At 31.9% G+C, this 26,297-nt stretch overlaps 3 protein-coding genes across 4 annotated transcripts in view; all 3 read left to right on the top strand.

Annotated features, from left to right (window-relative positions):
* LOC127725482 (sex comb on midleg-like protein 2) overlaps positions 1–9,309 on the top strand; it is a 31,925-nt gene extending 22,616 nt beyond the window's left edge. For both annotated transcript variants that reach the window (XM_052232493.1, XM_052232492.1), the window contains exons 8-12: positions 302–502; positions 1,152–1,328; positions 3,122–3,268; positions 6,332–6,477; positions 7,232–9,309. In XM_052232493.1, coding sequence (XP_052088453.1) covers positions 302–502; positions 1,152–1,328; positions 3,122–3,268; positions 6,332–6,477; positions 7,232–7,354 — 794 coding nt within the window. In that variant the 3' untranslated portion in view covers positions 7,355–9,309. The remainder of the gene's footprint in view (positions 1–301; positions 503–1,151; positions 1,329–3,121; positions 3,269–6,331; positions 6,478–7,231) is intronic.
* The window catches only part of LOC127725485 (leucine-rich repeat transmembrane protein FLRT3-like), a 235,926-nt gene that overhangs the window by 86,069 nt on the left and 123,560 nt on the right, over positions 1–26,297 (top strand). The window lies entirely within an intron of this gene.
* LOC127725480 (monocarboxylate transporter 10-like) overlaps positions 21,131–26,297 on the top strand; it is a 36,067-nt gene continuing 30,900 nt past the window's right edge. The window contains exon 1 of the mRNA XM_052232490.1: positions 21,131–21,286. The gene's annotated coding sequence lies outside the window, so the exon portion shown is untranslated. The remainder of the gene's footprint in view (positions 21,287–26,297) is intronic.

The raw sequence follows: 26,297 nt of genomic DNA, 5'->3' as shown, positions 1-26,297 counted from the left end.
TGACTTATGACCAATCTTAGTCGTAAGTATTTTTGCGAAACTATACTACTTGGCCAAATATAATCAAACTTGGCCACAATCATTATTGGGGTATCTAGTTTTAAAAATGTGTCATAGAAAGAGTTAAATTTCCAGCAATAATGTCATGTCATAACTGAAAACATAAGTTTATAAAAAGGCTTGAAAGAAAGTCAGACAATATATGTAGACAGTAGTGTTATTATGTTATGTTGGTAAATAAAACTACATAGTCAGTTAACAAATACAGCATTTTATTTTGATGTCTAATTGAATATTCCAGTTTGTGTATTTGTAAATCACAATTGTTCCTGTGGAGGTTACTTACATCCTAGAAAAGTTAGTCAACTTCCAAGTCAGTATGGACCAGGGGCTATTGCCAAGGTAATGAGGGAAGTTGCTCAGGCCTGTATAGATTGTGCCTTGCAGGAAAAACAGGTTTACAATATGATGCGAGAGGGAAGTGGAAAAGTTATTGTCACAGGTATGTTTGATTCTGTATGCTAGTTTTCACACTGTTCTTAGTGTACCATGTAGGTAAAATTGAAAAAAGGTGTGCGACTTTTTTTATCTAAAAAAATGCAGCAAAAAACTATTGATCTTTTGAGGAACAAATTTTACTATGCTTATGTATGTGTATTAATTCACACACATGGTATCTTGATATTGTACAAGTTTAAAAGTTTCCAGATATCGTGATCTTATCAGTGTATGGCAATGGTTGGAAATATCTTACTACAGGATCTACAGGACATCAATTTTCGTTGTTTAGGATGTTGGCCAATAGCATTATTTTTCTGAATGCTTCAAATTCTGAAAAGGAGAATTCACCTCACAGATTCATTATGTGTCATAGATACTGTAGATTCAGTAATTATTGTGCGCATTTATTTTTGCTATTTTTGAAGAATAGTTAAAATGCAAAGTTTAATTATAGCGATTTCAGAAAAATCTGCATACAGATGTATGTATCACTTATCAGAATGCAAGTTCTTATTATTGCGATACTCGCCCAGTCGCATTATTAGCATTAATAAAACACACAATAATTTCTGAATTTACAGTATACAATGATAACTGCACACATTAAATATTCTCAATTTAATAACTTCAATTTTTTTTTTTAATTTTAGCAAATCAAGGGAACAAAACACATACAAAACGACTGCCTCCTGTAGAGAGGTTATCCACATTATGGAGGTTTATAGAGAGGATGCTGGAAGAATTAGGGTGCTGTGAAAACTTATTTACTAGTCAACCATTGCATGGTAGCTGTCCAAAGTGTAGTCGTAGTGGAAATCCTAGATCTGGTAGGTCAACTTATATAGTAATGAACATGGGATTGGAAAGTGTACTGATCCCTGAATGGGTCAAAATGTAGAAAAAATTGCAGTTCTAAAAATTTAACATAATATGATCTTTAATGTCAAAGGTCCTTTTCATTTAATAGTGTAAATGTAATTTGGTTATAGAAATGAATGCTGCTTTTTGAAAATTATATATAATGAAAGCAAGTGACCATCAACTTTTTGAATGAAGTACGGTAACCCTACTTGCTTAAAATGTGATTGGTTCTGGCTTTCATTTCGTATAAACCTTCAAAACACAGCTTTAAATCTTTATTTTTACAAATTTTCAAAATAAAAATAAAAAATATATGTTATCAAGATTTTGAATGTTACAAAAAATAGTAAATTACAGTGGTTGCAATATAGGATTAACCATTGCATTATTGCAACAAATCAGTATTTAGTTAAAATAAAATTGACCGATGACCCTTTATGTACATTTTGTAAATCAGAGAACGAGTCTATAGAACACCTATTTTGGAATTGCAATACTGTACAAAATTTTATACAGGATATTAATAACTGATTCCTTTCTGGTGGAATAAGTCTCCCAATGAATAAATTAAACTTTCTTTTTGGAGACCTATCCAAGATATTCCCCAACAACCCATACAACATGATTTTTCTTTATATTAAGCAATATGTGTATAATTCTAGATGCTTTAAAAAGAATCTCTCATTGCAAGCAGCTATAATAAAGCTGAAAGATATGTATAAATTAGAGAGTATGATAGCTGTAAAAAATAAAAAGATAACTGAATTTGACAATATATGGAATGTTTTTGAAAAACTTTTATTGAATACCAGCTAATGTCTATTTTTGTTACAATAACTTATGACTATTTAATTATAATCTATTTTAAAGAAAATATTATTGTCATGTTATGTACTTGATCTGTGTTGATGGCTGTTACGAAAGAAATATGTCTAGTTAATTTTGCAAATATTTTTCAACATAAATATGTGATATTTAAAATATAGATAAGGATGTAACTGGATAATCCTTTTGTTTTTTATTTTGTTTTTTTTTTTTTTTTTTTCATTCTTCCTTACTCTTAACTCCAATCTGTTAATTATCATTATTTATTTATTTATCTATTTATTTATTTATTTAGTTATTTATTAATTTTTATATATATTTTTTTTTTTTTATCTTTTCAATAGAAAATGTAAAATATTTCCAATTAAGATGTATTTATAATAATGACATTGTATATATCTTATATGTATTATATTGTATGTATGTCATGTATATGTTGTAATTGTTGGAAATAAAAAAATCAAAAGTTAAAAAAAAAAAAGATTTTGAATCTGAAAGTTTAACTTTAAACTCAAAATTTTAAAACAGAAATTGTCTTGTGAGATGAAAGCTGTAATATTCCAAGTGAAATAAACTACTGTGGATTCATTTAATTTTGTTGGTACCAATTTTTAGGAACAAATGTATTTTTGTGAATATTTGATTTCATGGTTTTGTAAAAGTTTGCTTACAACATGTTGTTTGTACAAGCCTATAGAAAATTTGTACTTCATTAAACATTTAAATTCATGGTTCACATGTACCCACTGAATCCACGAAAATTGGTATCCCAGAAATAATAATGAATCCACAGTCTAAGTCATAAAGCTGAAATTGGTGTTATAACAACAATAATAAATGAATTCTTTACTCACTAATGTCATAAGGTATCTATTTTTACCAGAAATTGTTTTGTTGGAGAAAAATAGATTTTATATGAAAACATTTATTTTAGTGTTCAACTTTACAGAAGAAGAATTAGAGAATAGAACAGCAATAAACAAAGCATTGAAACGGCGATGGTCAACAGAATCGACAGATAGTATGAAAATAAAAAAGGCTGAACAGAAAATACGCAGATTCTCAGCATTTGAAGCTGAAGGTGAAAAATAATAATCTCTTTGATCTGATTTAGTTAATTTTTATGCCCCCCCTGTCGCGGAGGGGCCATTAAGTTTTACCCTTGTCCCTCTGTACGTCCATACGTACGTCCCAAAATTGGTTTCCGTTCTCAAACTTTAGTTTGCCTCAACAAAATGTTATGAAACTTATACACAATACTTATTACCACAAAACACAGATCAAGTTTGAATTTTGATGGCATCATTTTAACCGTTCTAGAGTTATGCCCCTTTACAAATGGAAAAATTGCTAAATTTTTTGTTTCTGTTCTCTAACTTCAGTTTGTCTCAACCAAATGCTATGAAACTTATACACAATGCTTATTACCACAAAACACAGATCAGGTTTGAATTTTTGGTGGCGTCACTTTTACCGTTCTAGAGTTATGCCCCTTTATAAATGGAAAAATTGCTGAATTTTTCATTTCCGTTCTTTAACTTTAGTTTGCCTCAACCAAATGTTATGAAACTTATACATAATGCTTATAACTACAAAACACAGATCAAATTTGAATTTTGGTGGCATCACTTTTGACGTTCTAGAGTTATGCCCCTCTACAAATGGAAAAATTGCTGAATTTTTCATTTCCTTTCTCTTACTTTAGTTTGCCTCAACCAAATGTTATGAAACGTATACACAATGCTTAAAGTACAAATTTGGGTAGTGTCACTTTTACAGTTCTTGAGTTATATCCCTTTATAACATTATATGCAAGGGGGGCATCATCTGTGTCCCATGGACACATTTCCCATTTATTAAACATTATTTTGTACCATGAATTCAAAAATTCAGAAAAATTGAGCTCACAATGAGAATTATTGTGTCGCTGACAGTGTCTAGATATCACTAGAGTCACATACTGATCACTTCTGTTGACTTCGTGTAAGTCACACTGCATCTCCTTGAAGAAAACTGGACAAAATTCAACCAAAATTGCACAGATTCTTCTACAAGACATGAAGTTGAGAACATGCTATTAATTTTTCATCTAATGTGATTTTTGGGGTTTCTGATACTAAAGTAAGATATTTCTTATTATATCGATTTGATTAAAATCTACAACATTTTGAAAATAACTGGACAGAATACAACCAAACTTGTATATATTCTTCTACAGGACATTTTGCACCTGCTATTTTACTTTTTTAATTTTTTATACGACCACAAAAAAATTTTGCAGTCGTATATTGGTATGACGTTGGCGTTGTCGTCATCGTTGTCGTCCGAAGACACATTGGTTTTCGCACTCTAACTTTAGTTAAAGTGAATGGATCTCTATGAAATTTTACCATAAGTTTCAATACCACAAAAAGAAGGTCGGGATTGATTTTGGGGGTTATGGTACCAACAGTTAAGGAATTAGGGGCCAAAAATAAGCATTTTTGTAACTTCCAGACATAACTTGTGTGTTAGTGCATGGATCTCTCTGACATTGTACCACAAGGTTCCATATCACTTAGGAAATGCTGGGATTGATTTTGGGGGTAATTGCCTCAAAATTTTAGGAATTAGGGGCCAAAAACAAGCATTTTTCTAGTTTCATGACAATAACTTGTGTGTAAGTGTATGGATCTTTCTGAAATTGTACTACAAAGTTCCATATCACAAAGGGAAAGCTGGAATTGAGTTTGGGGGTAATTGCCCAAAACGTTTAGGAATAAGGGGCCAAAAATAAGCATTTTTCTAGTTTCCAGACAATAACTTGTGTGTTGGTGTATGGATCTCTCTGACATTGTACCACAAGGTTCCATATCACAAAGGAAATGCTGGGATTGATTTTGGGGGTAATTGCCTCAAAGTTTTAGGAATTAGGGGCCAAAAAAGGGGCAAAAAACAAGCATTTTTCTAGTTTCCAGACAATAACTTGTGTTCAAGTGTATGGATCTCTCTGAAATTGTACTGCAAGGTACCATACCACAAAGGGAAGGCTGGGATTGATTTTGGGGGTAATTGCCTTAAAAGTTTAGGAATTAGGGGCCAAAAAGGGGCCAAAAAATAAGCATTTTTCTAGTTTCAGGACAATAATGTGTGTGTAAGTGTATGGATCTTTATGAGATTGTACTACAAGGTTCCATATCACAAAGGGAAAGCTGGGTTTGAGTTTGGGGGTAATTGCACTATGTATAGGAATAAGGGGCCAAAAAAACAAGTATTATTCTAGTTTCCAGACAATAACTTGTGTTCAAGTGTATGGATCTCTCTGAAATTGTACTGCAAGGTACCATACCACAAAGGGAATGCTGGGATTGAGTTTGGGGTGATGAATCATAAGGGGGGTTCAAAAAAATTTTTTTCCTTTTTTTTTTCTTTAAAATTTTTCCATTTTTAATTGGTTATTTCTAATTTATATATAAAAGCAAATAATAATGATATGGTTTGAATAGGTAAATTAAATTTTTTTTAAGTTCTTAGTCCACATTCATTCTGTGTCAGAAACCTATGCTGTGTCAAATATTTAAACACAATCCAAATTCAGAGCTGTATCTAGCTTGAATGTTGTGTCCATACTTGCCCCAACTGTTCAGGGTTCCAACTCTGCGGTCGTATCAATCTGCACCCAGTGGATCATTTTATTTCATCTGTGACAGTAATTAGGGGTTTGTCTTCATAGCCTGTTACATCAGACATGATCCTTATGTTGTGGACTGGGCTTAATAGTGAATTCATTGTGCCTTTCTCATTGATATTTTATATGTATAAAAATAAATAACCCTGCATTTATCTCAACCGGATTCATTCTCTTAATCTCTCTACTGTTATCACTAGATGGTTGACACTGAGTTTGTGAGTTCAAATCCTGCTCATGGCAGGTGCGTTTGATTCCTGTCTTAATTGTCAATGATTGACAGTTTTCCTGTCTAATGTAGGTTGTTCTCTTGGGGTACTCTGGCTTCCTCCACCAATTAAAACTGGCCGCCATGATATATCCAAGAGTGCTGAAAAACACCAACAACGGATCAATCAATTTCTATAAATTGAAAAATAATTAACTACTTTTACCTGAAGTTAAAAATATAATTTGTATGATAATTTTTTATTGCAGCAAGTTCAACAACATCAGATACTAAGCCAACAATTCCACAGAAACTTCCTTCAGATCCTACGATGTGGACCATAGACGAAGTAATACAACATATTACTGAAACAGACCCGGCCCTCAATACGCATTCAGACCTCTTCAGAAAACATGTAAGTATACCTACAATGTGGACCATAGACGAAGTAATACAACATATTACTGAAACAGACCCGGCCCTCAATACTCATTCAGAACTCTTCAGAAAACATGTAAGTATACCCCTCTGGAGTATATATAAAAAAAATTATGACAAATAAAAAGTAATGCCAAAAACACAGACCCTATATCTGGAAACAGTCATATACGGTAGTCTTTTCTGATATTTGAACATAAAGGACTGAGATAGTTATTAAAATCTCAGACTTTGGGATTTGACAGTCACAAATGCAATTTTACTGGTGACATAGGGAGTGTAGACACTAAAAACAGATGTTTGTAACCATCACATCTCAAATTGATGGTGGCACATCTTCAAACACATTACTGTTTCTCCTTTTATAATGAGATACTAGTTGAAGTTTGAAAATTACTCGGAAACATCGACTGCTATTGTGCCTCAACCTTCAATCAAACAATTGACAGCAGACATCATCCAATCAAAAATACATATCATATGGCATTAGAATGATTGTTTTATACAATGTTCTTCGTTTTGAGAATATAATTCATCACTGGATGGCCGTGTGGTATGATTAAAAGTAGAATTGATGATAAAATAGTATATATGAGAAAAGATCATTTTACCTTTGAAATAACAGAGAGGCATATAACAGTTATAATGGCCATTTTGACTACAAATCATACCATGTCCTTTCTTACTTGAATCTCAATCAAAATCATTTAATTTTATATTTTTATTTCCAGGAAATAGATGGACGTGCATTTTTGTTATTGAATAGTGACATGATGATGAAATATCTTGGACTTAAGTTAGGACCAGTGCTAAAACTTTGTAACATTGTAGAAAAGCTAAAACACAAAAGATGATCTGGACCTGGACCTCATGATGACAGCTGAAAAAATTTACTCTTAGTTGTTAAATACCAAGCATTCTTCAAATAAAATAGATAAAAGACTGACAGATGGAGTTATCTGTCCTTTGGTATCAGTTTATATGATGTTGATCAGTCTAAGAAATCCCCCACATACAGGTTAAACTTTCAAAACCAGAATAACTTACTTAGAAATCCTTTGATAGCATTCATTAACATGAGGGCACGGATCAAAGTGAAGATAACATTGTGGTAACAGTTCAAGGATAAAGTTTATTCTAAGAAAAGCCTAGTGGACATTTGTTTACCCGTTTTAGGCAGGGTCCTTTACTGTTAATTCAATGTTCAGATCAAGTAACAGTGAATGGATAATCTCACAGAATACCTTGTGATTTTGTATAAAGGTAAAGGTCAAAGAACATTGAATTGATGATGATTATAATATGGATTTTAATCAGATTTTGTATATAATTTGGGCATACTAAACTTCAACAGAAAATGAAAAAACCCAATATGAAATGTAGGGTATATATTTCAATAACACGATCCCAACATGTGTTTTAAAAGCAGTTGATTATACAATATGTGAAGCCTTAATTTAAACAATATTTATTCAGATAAATCTTCACATAAATTTAATACACTTGAAATGAATATCTATTATTCAGAAACATGCAAAATTCCTTTTACAAATCTGTCTCCAAGTTAATTTTTTTAAAGCTCAAGCTTAAATCGCCTTCTCTTATTTACCTAAGGCATTTCTAAAATATGAGTGAATATAAATTCACTTATTTATTTCTGACTTTCAAGAATTCTTTTATAATATTCATCACTGATTTTACAGTCACTATAAAACAGGCACCATTTTTATTCATTTTAAGTTGACCATGTCCAAATCATTGGAATAATTTTGCAAAGTTAGTGACAACTGCTTTGTTAGTTCTTTTCCATAAATGTGTTAAATGTTATAGCAAAAGGTTTACCAATAGTTGACAAATAGAAAGGACCAGTTCTTGTGCCTAAGGTTGGGTAATGTGGATTTAAAGTACCAATAGTATATTCTGTATATTAATTTTACTTGATGTCAAGTCACATCATTTAAATATTTTTTATTAATGAATATTGAAATGCACTTTGATCTGCTAGATAATAAAACTATCCATCGTTTACTTAATCATTAAATTGTATTATACTATATGTTCATTAGTTTTCGTGGGTACAAATTTTCGCGGATTGAGGAAAACTTTACATTTTCAAGGATATTTGATTTTGTGGTTTTACCAAAGGTTGCATACAAGCTTAAGCCTTTAGACAATTTGTAAATTGTTAAACATTTAAATTCGTGGTTAGCCTGTACAAAGGAAATCCACAAAATTTTGTATCCCATAAATTATAATGAATTCACAGTAAATGTGTATGTTTTTGTTAATAAGGACTTGATTCATTGTTACTGTTTAAATGTTATGAACAGTTGTCACGGTGATGATTAATGTCTCTGCAATGTTACGGTATGTATATTTTTTAACAACATCTGTTTAATACTTGCAGGCAAGTTCTATTTACATGATGATTTAAACACTTTTGTGAACTTGATTGCAATTTTTATTTCATCTAAGATGAAAGTACTACAGCAAAAGTAGTTATATATTCCATTGGTGCTAATATAATATTTCTTGTTTTATTATAAAAAATATTGCCTTTTGCAGGTTCTTTCATGGACGTAAAATATTAAGGATGAAAAAATAAATCTACTGTGGTTTAGATAATTCTAAAATTCTTCAATAACAAAGGTGAAAATTTGACAATGGTGATATTACTGTGACTTGACTGTAAAAGTGTTGCTCTCCACCTATTGCAGTTTATTCAAAATTCTGACCAAATTATTTGTTTTATCAAACCAAACTGTTCAACTGGTCAGAAATTAAAACAAACTGCTGTAGAAAACTACAGTCAAGTTGTGAAAGTGCAAGGTAATAAAATAATGCATACTAACAATTCTATTAGACTTTAATTCCACTTCATTGAAATTTTTGAAAATGACGATAAGAATTTCTATACATTCTTTTATTGTAATTGTAATTCAAAAGGAGATAGGAAGTAATTTTTGAATTGTTAAAAAAATGTCTAAAATAAGCTTTCATACAATTTTCCTTTTCAAAAATCTTCTCAATTCATAAGAATGAGACATCAATGTGAATGAAACCATGTTATATTTCTTGAAATATATGTGAACTTACAATACATTGTTAATATATATAAGTTTCCATGGGAGATAATCTAAAATCATTGATGTTTTGAAATATTGATCTTATCTCCCTTATAAACTTTTCAAAATATCAATGAAGTGGAATTAAAAAGTCTAATAGAATTGGAAGTATGCTTTATTTTATCACCTTGCACTTTCACGGCTTGACTGTAGTTTTCTACAGTAGTTTGTTAAAATTTCTAACCAGTTGAACAGTTTGGTTTGATAAAACAAATTGCAATTTGGTCAGAATTTTGAATAAACTGCAACAGATGGAGAGCAACACTAACCATGCTTACAGTCAAGTCACAGTAATTGAATTGAAATGATTTTTTTCTGTTGAAACACAGAAATATGTTCTTGTGTTACAAAATAATAAGGCAATCACAGTTTGAAAAGCCAATATTATATAAACTTTTAGGTTTTTTGAAAGAAAGAAAAAAAGTAACAGAACAAAATCATAGGGTTGGGACGTTGTTCAATTAAAGAAGAATTAATGAATTTCTTTTGAATGGATTAATACCTCAGATTAAAACATGTACTGTAAATTCAGAAATTATTGCGAGGTTTTTATTAATGCGAATAATGTGACTGGATGAGTATTGCAGTAATAAGAACCCAAATTCTTATATCTGATACATATAACTGTATGCAGATTTTTCTGAAATCGCAATAAATAATCTTGCATTTTAGTCCATTCTACAAAATCCGCAATAATGAATGCACGCAATAATTTCTGAATTTACAGTAATTATTGGTTGATTTATTAAGAAGGAAAACACAGATATGGATCAATTTCCTGTAGTTATGTTGCTGTATATAGTTGGTATGTTACCACAAAAGGACGGGTTCTTGAATATTGAAACTTGATATTTCACAGCCTGCTATTTCAATCATGTATTTCCAGAAAACAATATGTTTGAACGTGTTTCACTGTAGATAGTCACTAAGGTTGTGTATTATTGTGATATTACTGTATATAGGGCTTTTATCGTCTATATGTATATAACAATTCAATGACAAATACTGTTAAACCTGTTTTAAATTACCAAATTATAAACAGTGAAAATTTCATATAAATAAATAAATGTAATTTGTTCAAACAATTATGTTTCTGCAAGACATTAATGAAGATAGGGCAAAGTTTGAAGACTTTTTTATGCAGCTGTTACTTACATTTGTTTCTAAGTTAGATTGTTTTATGATAAAGATTCTTGAGTTTGCAGGTTATCCGTGGTTTATTTAAGACAGGTTTTAGTGTACAGTTAAATCCAGTAATTTCTTTGATCCCTCAAGGTCATATTGGACGTATGAAATTGCTGACCAGCTTGGTAATTTTAATCTTAAGCTTTGTTATTAACAATTCAGTGCTTTTGAATGCTTACTTAGTGCTTAACCATTGTATAAACTATTATATGTATGCACTTGTTTACTTGTACTTGTAAATATTTGTTAGTGTCTTTTTCTTTTAAGTTTATAAATGTATTGTTGTTGCCATTTTTGTACACCTGCCTTATTATGTCAACACTATCCGTAGCTGTAGAACCATGGCTCTTATGGTCCTTGTGATATTTTTTTTTTTATAATTTGCAAACCATAGAATTAAAATATTACAAGGACCATAAGCGATACTGTTTCCATAGTTACACTAATGGATATTCATGTCATCATTATTTAAATAGTGAATCAATTGAAGTTTTCATCATGTTCATAGTAAAAATTCTAAAGAATTAACCAAAATACATTTTATATATTGCCTGTCTTACTATGTCTCTCTGATCAGGACTAAAAGGGAAAGGGTTAAGTTTTCAAATAACTAATTTAACCCTGGCACATAATCATTTGCCTTTCACAAGTCAGTGAACTTGTCAGTGCTCGCCTTTGGTCATATAATGTTTTTTACCCTTTTATGAATTTTGAATTGATGGGAGAACTTTGCATTGATAGTCTTTTAATATCTTAGTCTTTTAATATCAAAAAAGAAGAAAAATCGGTAATGTATTAGACATTGGACACGTTCATTGCTCTTTACCATTTTGGACATTTTCTTTAAATATCATTTTAGGCAATATTTTTTTCAATATGTTAAACTGTAATTAATAAACTTAATACTTAAGATAACTCTAATTATTACATTGATGGCAATGAATACCATGATTTCCCAGTGAAATAAAAACCGATAATTTCACATGTGAAATAAACTCGATAATTTCACTCCTCTGAAGTCATACAATAAAAAGTGTTGTCAATGTCGTGGCATCAAAGAAAATTGTTTATGCGTAGAAAAAATATAGTTCCTTGCATTTTCTATTTTATTTCCATTAAAAAGCCCATTGTCAATGTAATAAACAGACTTACTAATCAAACGATTCAAATATCGAAAAATATTCAACTCGTGACCGAACAACACTGATAATTAACTCATGTGCTATGCGCATTCGTGAATTAATGTGTTGTTTTCGGTCACTTGTTGAATACTTTTCAATATTTGAATTCTTCAATTAGATATTCTATAATTGTCAGATAAAAGTGATAATGAAATATTAGTGTACATTCCATTTTAATACATTACAATGGGTATAGAGATTATATTAGTGTAGGGCTGTTTGACATTCAACTCTTATTTTTTTCCTAGTTGTTTAATATTGAAAACCATGTTTAAGAGTCCTGGAGTCGGTTTCACAAAAATCTTACGACTAAGATTGATCGTAAGTATACTGAATTGTTCATGACTTACGATCAATCTTAGTCGTAAGTTTTTTTGTGAAACCGACTCCTGAAGTATCCAAAGAAATTGAATTTGAATTTAATGATATGAAATTTTGTAACAACATCAGTGACACATTTTTTAATTAATGTGTTTTATAGAACTCTAAAAAGGAAATATGAGTTCTGTCACTGGTTTGATCATAAATTTGGGATATTAAAGTTTTAGCGATGTGAATGTAATTGATATAGCACAGGGGAAATATTACTTTCTTATCATTTATAGCACTCAAAATCTGTGTTGGATTCTTGTAATGTACAGTCTATGTAGATCTATGTAATGATTTAAATCAATGATAAATCGTAATGCTTTAATTTCAAAATATATACTTGTTTACAATGTATAATAACTACCATTGGTGGACCTATGGTACCAAATTTTGTAGCATCAGGTACCGGTATACATTTTAGCAAACAAATTTTGTAAAATAGAAACCTACTATAAGAATTTTGAAATAAAAATCTGTCTTATCAGGAAAATTACAAAATGTAATATATTAAGGTTTTTAAGAAATTTTTTTAAAATACATTGGATTTGAGAAGAGAAAATTAATTCAAATTTTATGTTATTTTTGTGTATATAAACCAAAGCCTTGCTTTTATTTTATAGGAAATCTACAAGTTTTTCAATAATGTATGTATTATAATTTTTAAAACCTGCTATATATTTTTGCTCTTTATTTATTAGTTTCTATTCCACTTATACATAAGCAATGAATTTGATAGCCATTTAATTAATGGAAGCATACAATTTTAGGGCTGTACCTTCGGTAATGATGTTTGAAGGGTGCATTTAAACCCCCATGTCTTACACCTTAAATCTTTGCATAATGTGCCACCCATTGACCATTTACAAGTTGCTTTCAATAAGACAATGATCAGCCTTGTGGTCTCATGCTGGTTAATCTCCTGGAATGTGGGAGGTCATGGGTTCAATCAATGGCTCAAACCAGACTTCAAATTGTTGTGCCTGTGATTGAGAGTTAAAACAGACTGATAAGCTTAGAGTCAGAACAAAGTGTCAAGAGGGGATGACATATCTTGGGACAGTGAACTTGTGAGCTTACACTTTCAATATCTTTTTCATCTTGTCAGTCATTTTCATTTAAAATTAACATGTAATCATGAATATAATTGTAATATTTGTCACTGAACATTAAGCATCCACTAGTCAGTTAATCATTCATTCAATGTAACCACTAACATTTGAACATTTTATCATGTTATATTGCATTTAGATTCTACCCAGAATTCCACCTCATTTGCTTAATTTTTAAAGATAATAATTTTGCAACATGTATTATATATTTGAATAAGAAAAAAAAACATATTTATCTCATTTTTCATTTAATTGTTGTTCATAGATCCTTTTGAAGGACAAACAGTAAGTTTTTAATCAAAATAGATTTCTGAAATAAATCTTTAGAATATTTTCAGCATCAGTTATGAAATGACTTATATTCTACAGGGTAATCTGCAGCTTAACTTTAAAGTAAATATCTTGTTAAATTTGAATAATTTAATTTAGGATGTAACACATCTTCTGATTGGCTGAAAGTTTTTTGTTTTTCAGCTAATAGACAAAATTTTGTCATGTAATCGTGACATCAACATTTTTTTTATGATTAACTCCTTAAAAATTAAATTAAGAATTAAATTATAAGGAATGACTGTAATATTTTTTTCTAACTATTCGAAATAACCTAAAAAATGTGGTCCACACTTTTAAATAACCCGCTACATGGGTTATTCAGTGTGCACCACATTTTTGATGTTATTTCTTCATAGACAGAAAAAATATTACAGTCATTCCTTAAAAAAATAGTGCAGGGAGCTCTTTGTGAAGTTTGGGTCCTCAATGCTCTTCAACTTCGAATTTTGTTTAGCCTTTTTTAACTTTTCTGATTCAAGTGTTACTAATGAGTCTTTTATTTGGGGTCACAAAGCTCTGACTTCAATAGAATTTAAAATTTAATGGGAATCCCAACTTTAATAATCTACAAATATTTTTTTGTTTTCAGTGCAGGGTACATTTAAATCCCTTGAGACCCCCTGGCTATAGGTATGGTTTGTAATTGAAAAACAGATGTCCAGATGTTTTAAATATATAACTGTAAAATTAGTTAAAACAGATAATAGCCTGACAATTTACATTTGTTATTCGTTACTTTATACTACTCTATGCAAGTGTTAAGCTATATCTGTTGTTTTCAAGATACCTTGTACAGTGTTATAACTCAGTGTTGTCATCAATCCTAATAAAGGAATTCAATCTACTGTTTGACTTCTCATATGCCTGCAATCTTTTAAGAGTGTTAATTTAAGGAAGACCATCACAAGCTTTTTGAAGATTTTTTTTATTAGTACTATTGATTATCTGGTAACTTTTTTTCATGACATACTTGGGATTCATTCATCCCACTTTTTTTTTTTAGTTCCGTGTAAAGTAAAAAAAAAGAAATTAGTATTTTAACTTAAATTTTCCATTTTTAATGTGTTCGTGCTGTTATTTTTAGCTCACCTGACCTGAAAGGTCAAGTGAGCTTTTCTCATCACTTTGCGTCCGTCGTCCATCGTCCTGCGTCCGTCGTCCGTAAACTTTTACAAAAATCTTCTCCTCTGAAACTACTGGGCCAAATGCACCCAAACTTAAACACAATCATCATTCAAGTATCTAGTTTAAAAAATGTGTCCGATGACCCCGCCAACCTACCAAGATGGCCACCATGGCTAAAAATAGAACATAGGGGTAAAATGTAGATTTTGGCTTATATCTCTGAAACCAAAGCATTTAGAGCAAATCTGACATGGGGTAAAATTGTTTATCAGGTCAAGATCTATCTGCCCTGAAATTTTCAGATGAATCGGACAAACCGTTGTTGGGTTGCTGCCCCTGAATTGGTAATTTTAAGGAAATTTTGCTGCTTTTGGTTATTATCTTGAATATTATTATAGATAGAGATAAACTGTAAACAGCAATAATGTTCAGCAAAGTAAGATCTACAAATAAGACAAATGACCAAAATGGTCAGTTGACCCCTTAAGGAGTTATTGCCCTTTATAGTCAATTTTTAACCATTTTTCATAAATTTTTGTAATCTTTTACAAAAATCTTCTCCTCTGAAACTACTTGGCCAAATTTAACCAAACTTGGCTACAATCATCATTGGGGTATCTAGTTTAAAAAATGTGTCCGGTGACCTGGCCAACCAACCAAGATGGCCGCCATGGCTAAAAATAGAAGATAGGGGTAAAATGTAGATTTTGGCTTATATCTCTGAAACCAAAGCATTTAGAGCAAATCTGACATGGGGTAAAATTGTTTATCAGGTCAAGATCTATCTGCCCTGAAATTTTCAGATGAATCTGACAACCCGTTGTTGGGTTGCTGCCCCTGAATTGGTAATTTTAAGGAAGTTTTGCCGTTTTTGGTTTTTATCTTGAATATTATTATAGATAGAGATAAACTGTAAACAGCAATAATGTTCAGCAAAGTTAGATCTACAAATAAGTCCCAGTGACTAAAATGGTCAGTTGACCCCTTAAGGAGTTATTGCCCTTTATAGTCAATATTTAACCATTTTTCGTAAATTTTTGTAATCTTTTACAAAAATCTTCTCCTCTGAAACTACTTGGCCAAATTTAACCAAACTTGGCCACAATCATCATTGGGGTATCTAGTTTAAAAATTGTATCCGATGACCCTGCCAACCTACCAAGATGGCTGACATGGCTAAAAAATAGTACATAGGGTAAAATGCAGTTTTTGGCTCATATCTCTGAAACCAAAGCATTTAGAGCAAATCTGACAAGGATAAAATTGTTCATTAGGTCAAGATCTATCTGCCCTGAAATTTTCAGACCAATCAGGCAACACGTTGTTGGGTTGCTGCCCCTGAATTGGTCATTTTAAGAAAATTTTGCAGCTTTTGGTTATTATCTTGAATATTATTATAGATAGAGATAAACTGTAAAAGACAATAATGTACAGCAAAGTAAGATCTACAAATAAGTCAACATGATCAAAATTGTCAATTGTCCCCTTAAGGAGTTATTGCCCTTTATAGTCAATTTTTTACAATTTTCATAAATTTTGTAAATTTTTGTAAATTTTTACATAATATTTTCCACTGTAACTACTGGGCCAAGTTCATTATAGATAAAGATAATAGTAAGGAGCAAGAATGTTCAGTAAAGTAAGATCTACAAACACATCACCATCACCGAAACACAATTTTGTCATGAATCCATCTGTGTCCTTTGTTTGATATGCACATAGACCAAGGTGAGCGACACAGGCTCTTTAGAGCCTCTAGTTATGATTTGATAATAATAGTATTATATAAGGGAGGCCACTCTGCCTCTACTCTTATTTTGCATTTTTAGAGGGGAATTGCTCATATACTACTGTTATTGTTAAATCTTAAAGACATAAGAAAGAACGTGTTAAAAAGGGGGGAAATAAGTTAAAATACTAAAGAAATTAAAAGTTTTCAAATTTAATGAATTTAAAAAAGACGAAAAAAGGGAGGAGGGGTCCACTCCTCAAGCCCTAGTGCATGAGATACCAAGATTTCTTGGCTAGGGAAAACCATTCATTCTAATACTGAACAAAATGTGAATGTGTAGTTACTTTGATAAGAACAAATGATGTAATAACCAAATAAGGAAATCTTGAATAAGATCTTTTCTTACAAAATTTGATTCCAACTAAAAAATGATGAGAATCCACAGTAATCTAAAACACAAAACATCACTTAACGTCTACATTGTACTTAAGAGGGAAAGAAGTAAAGTAAATGTAATATAACCCATTGGTATCAGTGAGATAGAAAGTTGTTTTATCACTAAAATGGGGAAAAAATACCAAAGGGGCAATCAATAACCAATAGTCAAAGATAAACAGACAACAGCGTGGCAAATAAAAGAATGTGAAAAGACATCAACACTCGACAAAACACTATATTGAAAACAAAAAGATTGAGAAGCAAAACCCCACCAAAAACAGTGATTATCTAAGGTACACAGAAAGGATAGACAATTCCTGCTCCATTACTGACATCAGAGTATCATTAACCCCACCAAAACCAGTGATTAACTAAGGTACACAGAAAGGATAGACAATTCCTGCTCCATTACTGACATCAGAGCATCATTAACCCCACCAAAACCAGTGATTAACTAAGGTACACAGAATGGATAGACAATTCCTGCTCCATTACTGACATCAGAGCATCATTAACCCCACCAAAACCAATGATTAACTAAGGTACACAGAAAGGATAGACAATTCCTGCTACATTACTGACATCAGAGCATCATTAACCCCACCAAAACCAGTGATTAACTAAGGTACACAGAAAGGATAGGCAGTTCCTGCTCCATAACTGACATCAGAGCATCATTAACCCCACCAAAACCAGTGATTAACTAAGATACTCAGAAAGGATAGGCAGTTCGTGCATCACTACTGACATCAGAGCATCATTAACCCCACAAAAACCAATGATTAACTTGAGTAGACAGATCGTGCTCTACTACTGACATCAGAGGAGCATGAATCCCCACCAAAACCAGTGATTAACTAAGGTACTCAGAAAGGGTAGGCAGTTCGTGCACCACTACTGACATCAGAGCATCATTAACCCCACAAAAACCAATGATTAACTTGGGTAGGCAGATCGTGCTCTACTACTGACATCAGAGGAGCATGAATCCCCACCGAAACCAGTGATTAACTAAGGTACTCAGAAAGGGTAGGCAGTTCGTGCATCACTACTGACATCAGAGCATCATTAACCCCACAAAAACCAATGATTAACCGTGCTCTACTACTGACATCAGAGGAGCATGGATCCCCACCAAAACCAGTGATAAACGAAGGTACTCAGAAAGGGTAAGCAGTTCCTGCTCCACTTCTGACATCAGAGCAGCACGAAATCAACCAAAACCAGTGATCAACTAATATAAGGTACTCGGAAAGGGTAAGCAGTTCGTGCTCCACTACTGACATCAGAGCAGCATATGAACCCACCAAAACCAGTGATGAACGAAGGTACTCAGAAAAGGTAAGCAGTTCCTGCTCCACTTCTGACATCAGAGCAGCACGAACCCCGCCAAAACCAGTGAGTAACTAATATAAGGTACTCATAAAGGGTAGGCAGTTCCTACTCCACTTCTGACATCAGAGCATCATGAACCCCGCCAAAACCAGTGATTACCTAAGGTTCTCAGAAAGGTAGGCAGTTTCTGCTCCACTTCTGACATCAGAGCAGCACGAACCCCGCCAAAACTAGTGATGAACGAAGGTTCTTATAAAGGGTAAGCAGTTCCTGCTCCACTTCTGACATCAGAGCAGCACGAACCCCGCCAAAACCAGTGAGCAACTAATATAAGGTACTCATAAAGGGTAGGCAGTTCCTACTCCACTTCTGACATCAAAGCATCATGAACCCCACCAAAACCAGTGATTAACTAATATAAGGTACTCAGAAAGGGTAGGCAGTTCCTGCTCCACTTCTGACATCAGAGCAGCACGAACCCCGCCAAAACCAGTGATTACCTAAGGTTCTCAGAAAGGGTAGGCAGTTTCAGCTCCACTACTGACATCAGAGCAGCACGAACCCCGCCAAAACCAGTGATGAACGAAGGTTCTCAGAAAGGGTAAGCAGTTCCTGCTCCACTTCTGACATCAGAGCAGTAGCAACCTCACCCAAACCAGTGATTAACTACGGTACTCAGGAAGGGTAGGTAGTTCCTGATCCAATACTGACATCAGAGCAGCATAAACCCCACTAAACCTAGTGATTAACTTATATTAGGTACTCAGGAAGTGTAGGCAGTTCCTGATCCAATACTGACATCAGAGCATCATGAACCCCACCAAACCTAGTGATTAACTAAGGTAATCAGAAAGGGTAGGTAGTTCCTGCTCCACTTCTGACATAAGAGAATCATGAACCCCACCAAAACCAGTGATTAACTAAGGTACTCAAGAAAGGGTAGGTAGTCCCTGCTCCACTATTGACATCAGAGCAGCATAAACCCGTAACTACATTGAGGCAAATGAGGCAAATGCCTCACATTGGAAATTTAAAAAATAATAATAAGTTGAAATTAAAAGAAACATAACAAAAATATCGAACTCCATGGAAACTTCAAAACAGAAAGTCCCTTATCAAATGGCAAAATCAAAAGCTCAAACACATCAAACAAATAGAAAATAACTGTCATATTCCTGACTTGGTACAGGCATTTCCTTATGTAGAAAATGGTAGATTAAACCTGGTTTTATAGCTAGCTAAACCTCTCACTTGTATGACAGTCGCATTAAAGCTTGTCTTCATATCAGATTGTTTTCACGGCGAGTGTCTTACAAGAAACAAGTTCTGTCACAGACACCCTCTGACGTCGCCACTGTTTATTTTTATCCATGTTTCTTATTTATTTTTAGTTTTCAGTGTTTATTGTTTGTCGTTATGTGTCTTATCTGTTCCCGGGTTTGTCTTTTAATTGTTCATTGATTGTCCTTCTTTATGACTATTGTCTTAGTGTTGAATTTCATTTGTAAATAAGTAATTTTGTTTTAAACTTGAGTTTTATTTTATTCAAGGACCTTTTGTCTATTTTCAAAAAAACTACTTTAAATTGTAAAAATATGTATCGGTTAGTCAATGAAAAGGTATGTGCTATGAAACATTGATAATAAAAAAATAAAAAAGTATCGAAATAGCATAGTCGAAGTGGTCAGTAATGACGGGTGAACGGTTGTGTGGTTTGGCAATTCCTGTTCTTCAGTCGCTGGAGGATGTTCAACGATGAACGAATCATTCATACCCTACTGTAGGTTAGTACAGCAAGATCAAGACGACCCCTAGCATCGACTTAAGTGATACTTAAAGTAGCTGTGAATAAATTTCAAAGTCACAAAAAATATTACACTAAAGTCAATAATAAGCACAATACAAGACCAGAACAGACAGATCCGACATTAATCAGCCGGTATACATATCAAAACAGCACAAAAATGTAGCAATGAGGTCTTAAGAACCGTTTTCCTGGTCTACCTTGAGTGTTACCTTTCTATCCCAGTTAGGAACTACATCAAGCAGTCATTAAAATGTGTTATAAACACTGAATTGACATAGTTATAATTACGAGGCTAGTTACGGCACTTGCATTACCAGGATGGATTACGTTAAGAAATCAAAATATTATGACAAGAACATAATTCATTGAACCATGATTGAACACAGTTCAAATTCGGGCAATATCCTCGTTCAAAATTATTGTAATGGTTAGGGTATCCGAATTTCTATATTCTTTAATTTGTTTAGTCTTTTTTCCTCTAATCTTTATATTTTTTGTAAATCATTTTCTATTCTTATTTTTTAATTTATTAGCCCATTTATCATAATTCTGTTAATCACAAGTGGTCAATGAAATTAAAGGTTTTATCAGACTCGAGAGACATAATAATGTCTTTATATAATGTCTGGTTTTATTTTATAAAAGCTAGTACTTGTCATAATATTTTGGCGGGAAAGCTATTCTCACATGATTAATAAATGGATTATCTCCCTTCTTGAAACTAGCAACGATATTTTTTTATCGAAGACTCCAGAATATAAATAATTGAGGTAAGACATACGAGTATCAGGTTCTTGTTGCAAGATCAGTGTTGAACACTGGTTCTTTTTGATACAATCGAGGCCAAATTGGGTAGTCAGCTGATTTTCGCATGAATGCTTTCGGAGACAACAAAGTCAGCTGATTGCGGTAAGTGATCGTTGATCAGCTGATCTGCTTGCAACTGGAGCCAATTCTAATCTGCTGATTGACCGGAATAGTGATCAATCAATTCTATCTAACCTGCTAACAAACACACCGTGTGTCTTCAAGGCATGAATTATAATGGTACGTAGATATATTGTATTTGGTCACAGTGTTACACTCTCATAGGGTTACACTGGCTGGGCAAGGTCATTGACACCTTAGATAAAAAATATAAAGTTAAAATATCTAGGGCACCGCAACAATTTAACACATATTAGCTGATAAGGATATTTGTAAGTTCACATTGTAAATGAAACGCATTCCATCTTACATAAATAGGCAAAAGAGAGCTGAACGAATACAGTCACACAAAATTCATGAAATATATTCTTGGGGTTAACAGAAAAGCAAGTAATTTTGCTGTTATATCTGAATTAAGAAGATTTCCTATATATTTTTCAATTTTATTGGCAATGTTAAAATATGCTCATATGTGAGAGAACACAAAGGATGGTTTATTATATGATGCATATATTTGTAATAAAAAGTTACATGTAAAAATTATTACTACATGGTTTTCTAGTATTGATTTTTTAATGAAAGAACTATAGACTTATCAAACTTAATTGTAAGTGTTGGTCTATTATGTACTAGACAGTAACGGATCCAGAAATTTTCATAAGGGGGGGTCCCACTGTGCCTAAGAGGGGCCCGCTACCAGTCATGCTTCAGTGATTCCCTAAATAATCAACCAAATTTTTCTCACAAAATGGAGGCCCCCCCTAAATCAGCCTCTGTTATAGTTCAGAATAAATTATGTAAAAGTTTTTTGAATTATTGGAGGGAATTTAGAGAAAATACTGTCAGGTAAAGGTAAACTCATGACTTATTTTTCAATTAAACATATTTAAATATATATATATTTTTGGAACAGAAAAATATCTGGAATTTAAAGATTTAAAGATAGACAAGCACTGTGCAAGATCAGAATAAGTGCACACCCCTTAAAGATAGAGACGGATAGATATGCAATAAACTATATAGATAAATTACAAAGATTATGTAAAAAATGTACGTTTGATAAAGTTGAAGAAGAAGAACATTTTATATGTCAATGTCCCCTTTATAATCTCTCGAGAAAAGAGTTTTATGATAAAATTTTGATAAGTTGTAAAATTTTCGAAAATGTTAAACACAAGTGCCATGTTTAATTTGCTTTTTACTCAAGAAAACTTGGAGGTATAGAAAATTATTGCAATTTATATTAATAAATAATCAGAAAACTATCAATAAGTACAGATACATTTGTATGTTTATATGTAACCCATTGAGAATATTTGCCTGTTAATATTAAATATAATTATTATGCTTTTTTACTAATATGTATATGGCTCTGATCTGGCTGTGGTTTAAGATCTTAGAATTGAGATGATTATATTCATATTTATATATGATTATCAAAATTATTGTGTCAATTATCTAAATGATTGTAATAAATTACTTTGATCTTCATGGACCCTTTAATTGTAATGAAATATCTTATCTTGTCTTATCTTAAAATACAAAATGTCAAGGGAACACCTGAACAATAGATGAGTTTTTCAATTTCCACTTTACGAATGAATTTCTCTGGTTGACCTGAAGTCTGAGTCTTTCGAGAAAAATATATCATAGGGCATTGCAACATGAAGATACATGTATTGCTTTGTGCAGTATTGCTGTGATGCACAGCTGTATATAAATTGAAAAATCTTGCATATGTATATAAGTAGTGTTGAAAATCATGTGAGAAATAATGTTCCAGAAAAAAACTGAAGGCAAGATTAATTACAATTTTTCACTACTGGCTTCAAGAGAGCCTGATAGACAGACCTGTCAACAATTTATGGGGTATTTCCCCATGAGAGGTGTTGACCTGAGTTTATACAAACTGAGCAGTATTTTAGCACATACATACTAATTCAAACAATACAGTAGTAGATTAAAAATACTTAAGACAATATAAAAGGAGCATTTCCTCTTGCTCTTAAAATCCCCCATGTTGACTTTGAAAAGTATGGACAGGACTATGGATAATAACTTTTAAGTAAATTCATTTAAAAATATAAAGCAGTGCAGATGATTTATGGAATTGACTGTGAGAGCTAGGTGGCAAAGAAGCTAAAGCAGTCAAGTATTCTGAAAAAGGGCAATTAATTAGATATAATTACATTACATGTATGTTTCATTATAATACGTTATTTTGATTGGCTAACAGCAATCTCACGTCATTCTAAAATTAACCTTCATTTCAAAATGAAATGTAACATTCATGATGACAAGAGCTTCCTCAATAAAGTACACAGGTAAATTAAAGAAAAACTTGATAGAAATCGTGTTTTCATGATCTAATAAAAAAAATGTAATTATAAGTATTGAATGCTTCTTTTAGTAATTTTATAGGCTTGTAAAAGCGTTGACTATGCGCAAATTTTTAGAATGAAGCGCTTCCGCTCTTCATACAAAATGTACTTCGGTCAACGCTTTTACACCCCAATAAATTTACAAAAAGAAGCATTCAATTCTTAAATGATCTACATGTACATAGCTGTAGAATGATGGAACTGGAATTTAGAACAAAACATAACATTATAATAATCAGCTTAAATCTGATTAATATGAAGATTGATTAGAATTTGTTTGCATTTTACTGGTACACCTTTATAAAATGCAGGATACATGGGATAGGAGCAGGTATTTTTTTTTTATTGTTTTTATTAGGAAACCCCGGATATACCTATATCATATAGGCATTAAGCTAGAGGTTGAACATGTTGAACAAAAAGAACATCGCTGAATAATACAACTAAAAAAATAATTTGCTAAATTTTCGGCTAAAAAAAGTTAGGGTTGGCACTCTGAAAAATTACTGACAGTTTTGGGTACAGTAATCAAACATGTTTTTTTTTGGCTTGTGATTGATGAAGGAACAAAAATATATGGAAAATGTGGAATATTTTATTTTTCTGTACTTGAAAACAAATGTGGAGTAATTTTGGGAAAGGAACGGATATGAATAAATGGCCATCTTTTTCTTATAGCTACTCCAAAGCTTTTTACTCATTTGTTTATACCCTTTATCTTTAAATCTGTGCAATTAAATAAAAGATTACCTGCCAGCTTCCTTTAATACAAATGTAATAGCAACTATAAATTTTGAAGTGGATAAAAAAATCACAAATGATCTTTTGTCAGTATCAATTTTGATCAATATAAAATTTTATAGTTCTTCTTTTGCCCATTTTATTAGTCTCCTACCGACAAATTCGAAGGGGACTTTAGGTTTGCACTCCGTCTGTCTGTCTGTCTGTCCATCTGTCAGTCCGGCAAATCAGTTTTCCACACTTTTTTTCTTTGTGCTTGAAGATATTGATTTGATATTTGGTGTATTGTTTTATCATGACAAGTTACAGATCAAGTTCGAATTTTGTTCCGGTCTGATATTATGTGCAGAGTTATGGTCCTTGGGCTTAGAAAATTCACTTAAATAATCAGTATTCCACACTTTTTTTCGTCATACTGGAAGATATTGATTTGATAATTGGTATATAGTTTTATCATGACAAGTTACAGATCAATTTCGAATTTTTTTCCGGTCTGATGATTTTGTGCAGAGTTATGGTCCTTGGACTTAGAAAATTCACTCAAATAATCAGTTTTCCTCTTTTTTTTCCGTCATGCTTGAAGATATTGATTTGATAATTGGTATATAGTTGTATCATGACAAGTTACAGATCAAGTTCAAATTTTTGTTTTGGTCTGATGATTTTGTGCAGAGTTATGGTCCTTGGACTTCGAAAATTCACTTAAATAATCAGTTTTTCACACTTTTTTTTCGTCATGCTTGAAGATATTGACTTGATATTTGTTAGATAGTTTCCACCATGACAAGTTATAGATCAAGTTAGCATTTTGTTCCAGTGCAATGAATTTTTAACCGGTAGGGGACTATGTATTGCCATGCAATACTCTAAGAATGCTTGTTTTATTTATATATATACATGTATATATATGTAACCATGGCCATATTTACAGAAATATTAAGACTTGAAAAAGTCTCTCAGATTAAAATTATTTTTAAAATTCCAGTAGTGAGTAGAAGGAGAATATTTAAATAATATCTCAGGTTTTTCTTTCACTTGCAATGTTAATATTTTTGACTGTTCTTATTGTGCTATCTTCCTGATTAATTTATGTTGTGTCTATTATTGAAATTTGTTCCATCAATACACTTCTAGCCCTTACTGATATTTAAAATATTTTTTTTACACTAAGTCAATTCTTTTATCAATTATCACAACCGTGATTCTTGTTCTACCTAGCAATTTTAGGTTAACAAAATGACTTCAATTTGTTAATTTAACTTTCAGATATGTGTCATTTAATAGAATAATTAATCATTTAAAGTGCATGTCAGATGTGCAGTTTTCACTATTTTATCATCACTTTAAGGTATTTAAAGGCCTCTTAAAGTCATGGTCTGCTGGATAGGTATACATGATGGCACAATTGGAAGCAGCTCATCTGGTCCTAGGTCAATTAAAGAACTAGATGTAAAAGCAAACGACAATTTACATTCATATTACAAATACATTTATGATAGGTAATGTGACATCAATATACACATATATTTCAATACAGGATATATTTATGGATTTGATATGTAAAAGCCAAGGTCAAGTTAACAGTATGAATAGGGTACACTTGAAATAAAAGTGGAGTGAGTTTTTCTCTTTGTAAATGTATGTACACCATATAGGCCATGTATATTGTATTTAGTGTTATAGCTAACTGTGTATACGTAACCCTCTTTAAATAAAGAGTTATTATTATTATTATTATTATTATTTCATGTCTTAAAAGTTTCCAAGGCAGTTTATAATATTCTATTGCTTTTAGTTTTGAGTATAGTTTACACTATGTAAAGTTTCCTTAATTTAAGGTACACGTTTTCCATCTTCATGTTGTACATGTACATGCCACAATATATTATGTACAGTACTGTGTTACAAACTTATATAAAGCAGACAAGGAAAGGCATTACTCAACTAACGAAAGCTATAGTTTTATAAAGTGCAGGCTGTGTTGCCACGATATCACAGAAGCATGGGTT

This window comes from Mytilus californianus, unplaced genomic scaffold, assembly GCF_021869535.1.
Source record: "Mytilus californianus isolate M0D057914Y unplaced genomic scaffold, xbMytCali1.0.p SCAF_15, whole genome shotgun sequence".
Classification (NCBI taxonomy): Eukaryota; Metazoa; Mollusca; class Bivalvia; order Mytilida; family Mytilidae; genus Mytilus; species Mytilus californianus.
The sequence above is the reverse complement of the archived record's forward strand: the minus strand, read 5'-3'. Positions and strand labels throughout refer to the sequence as shown.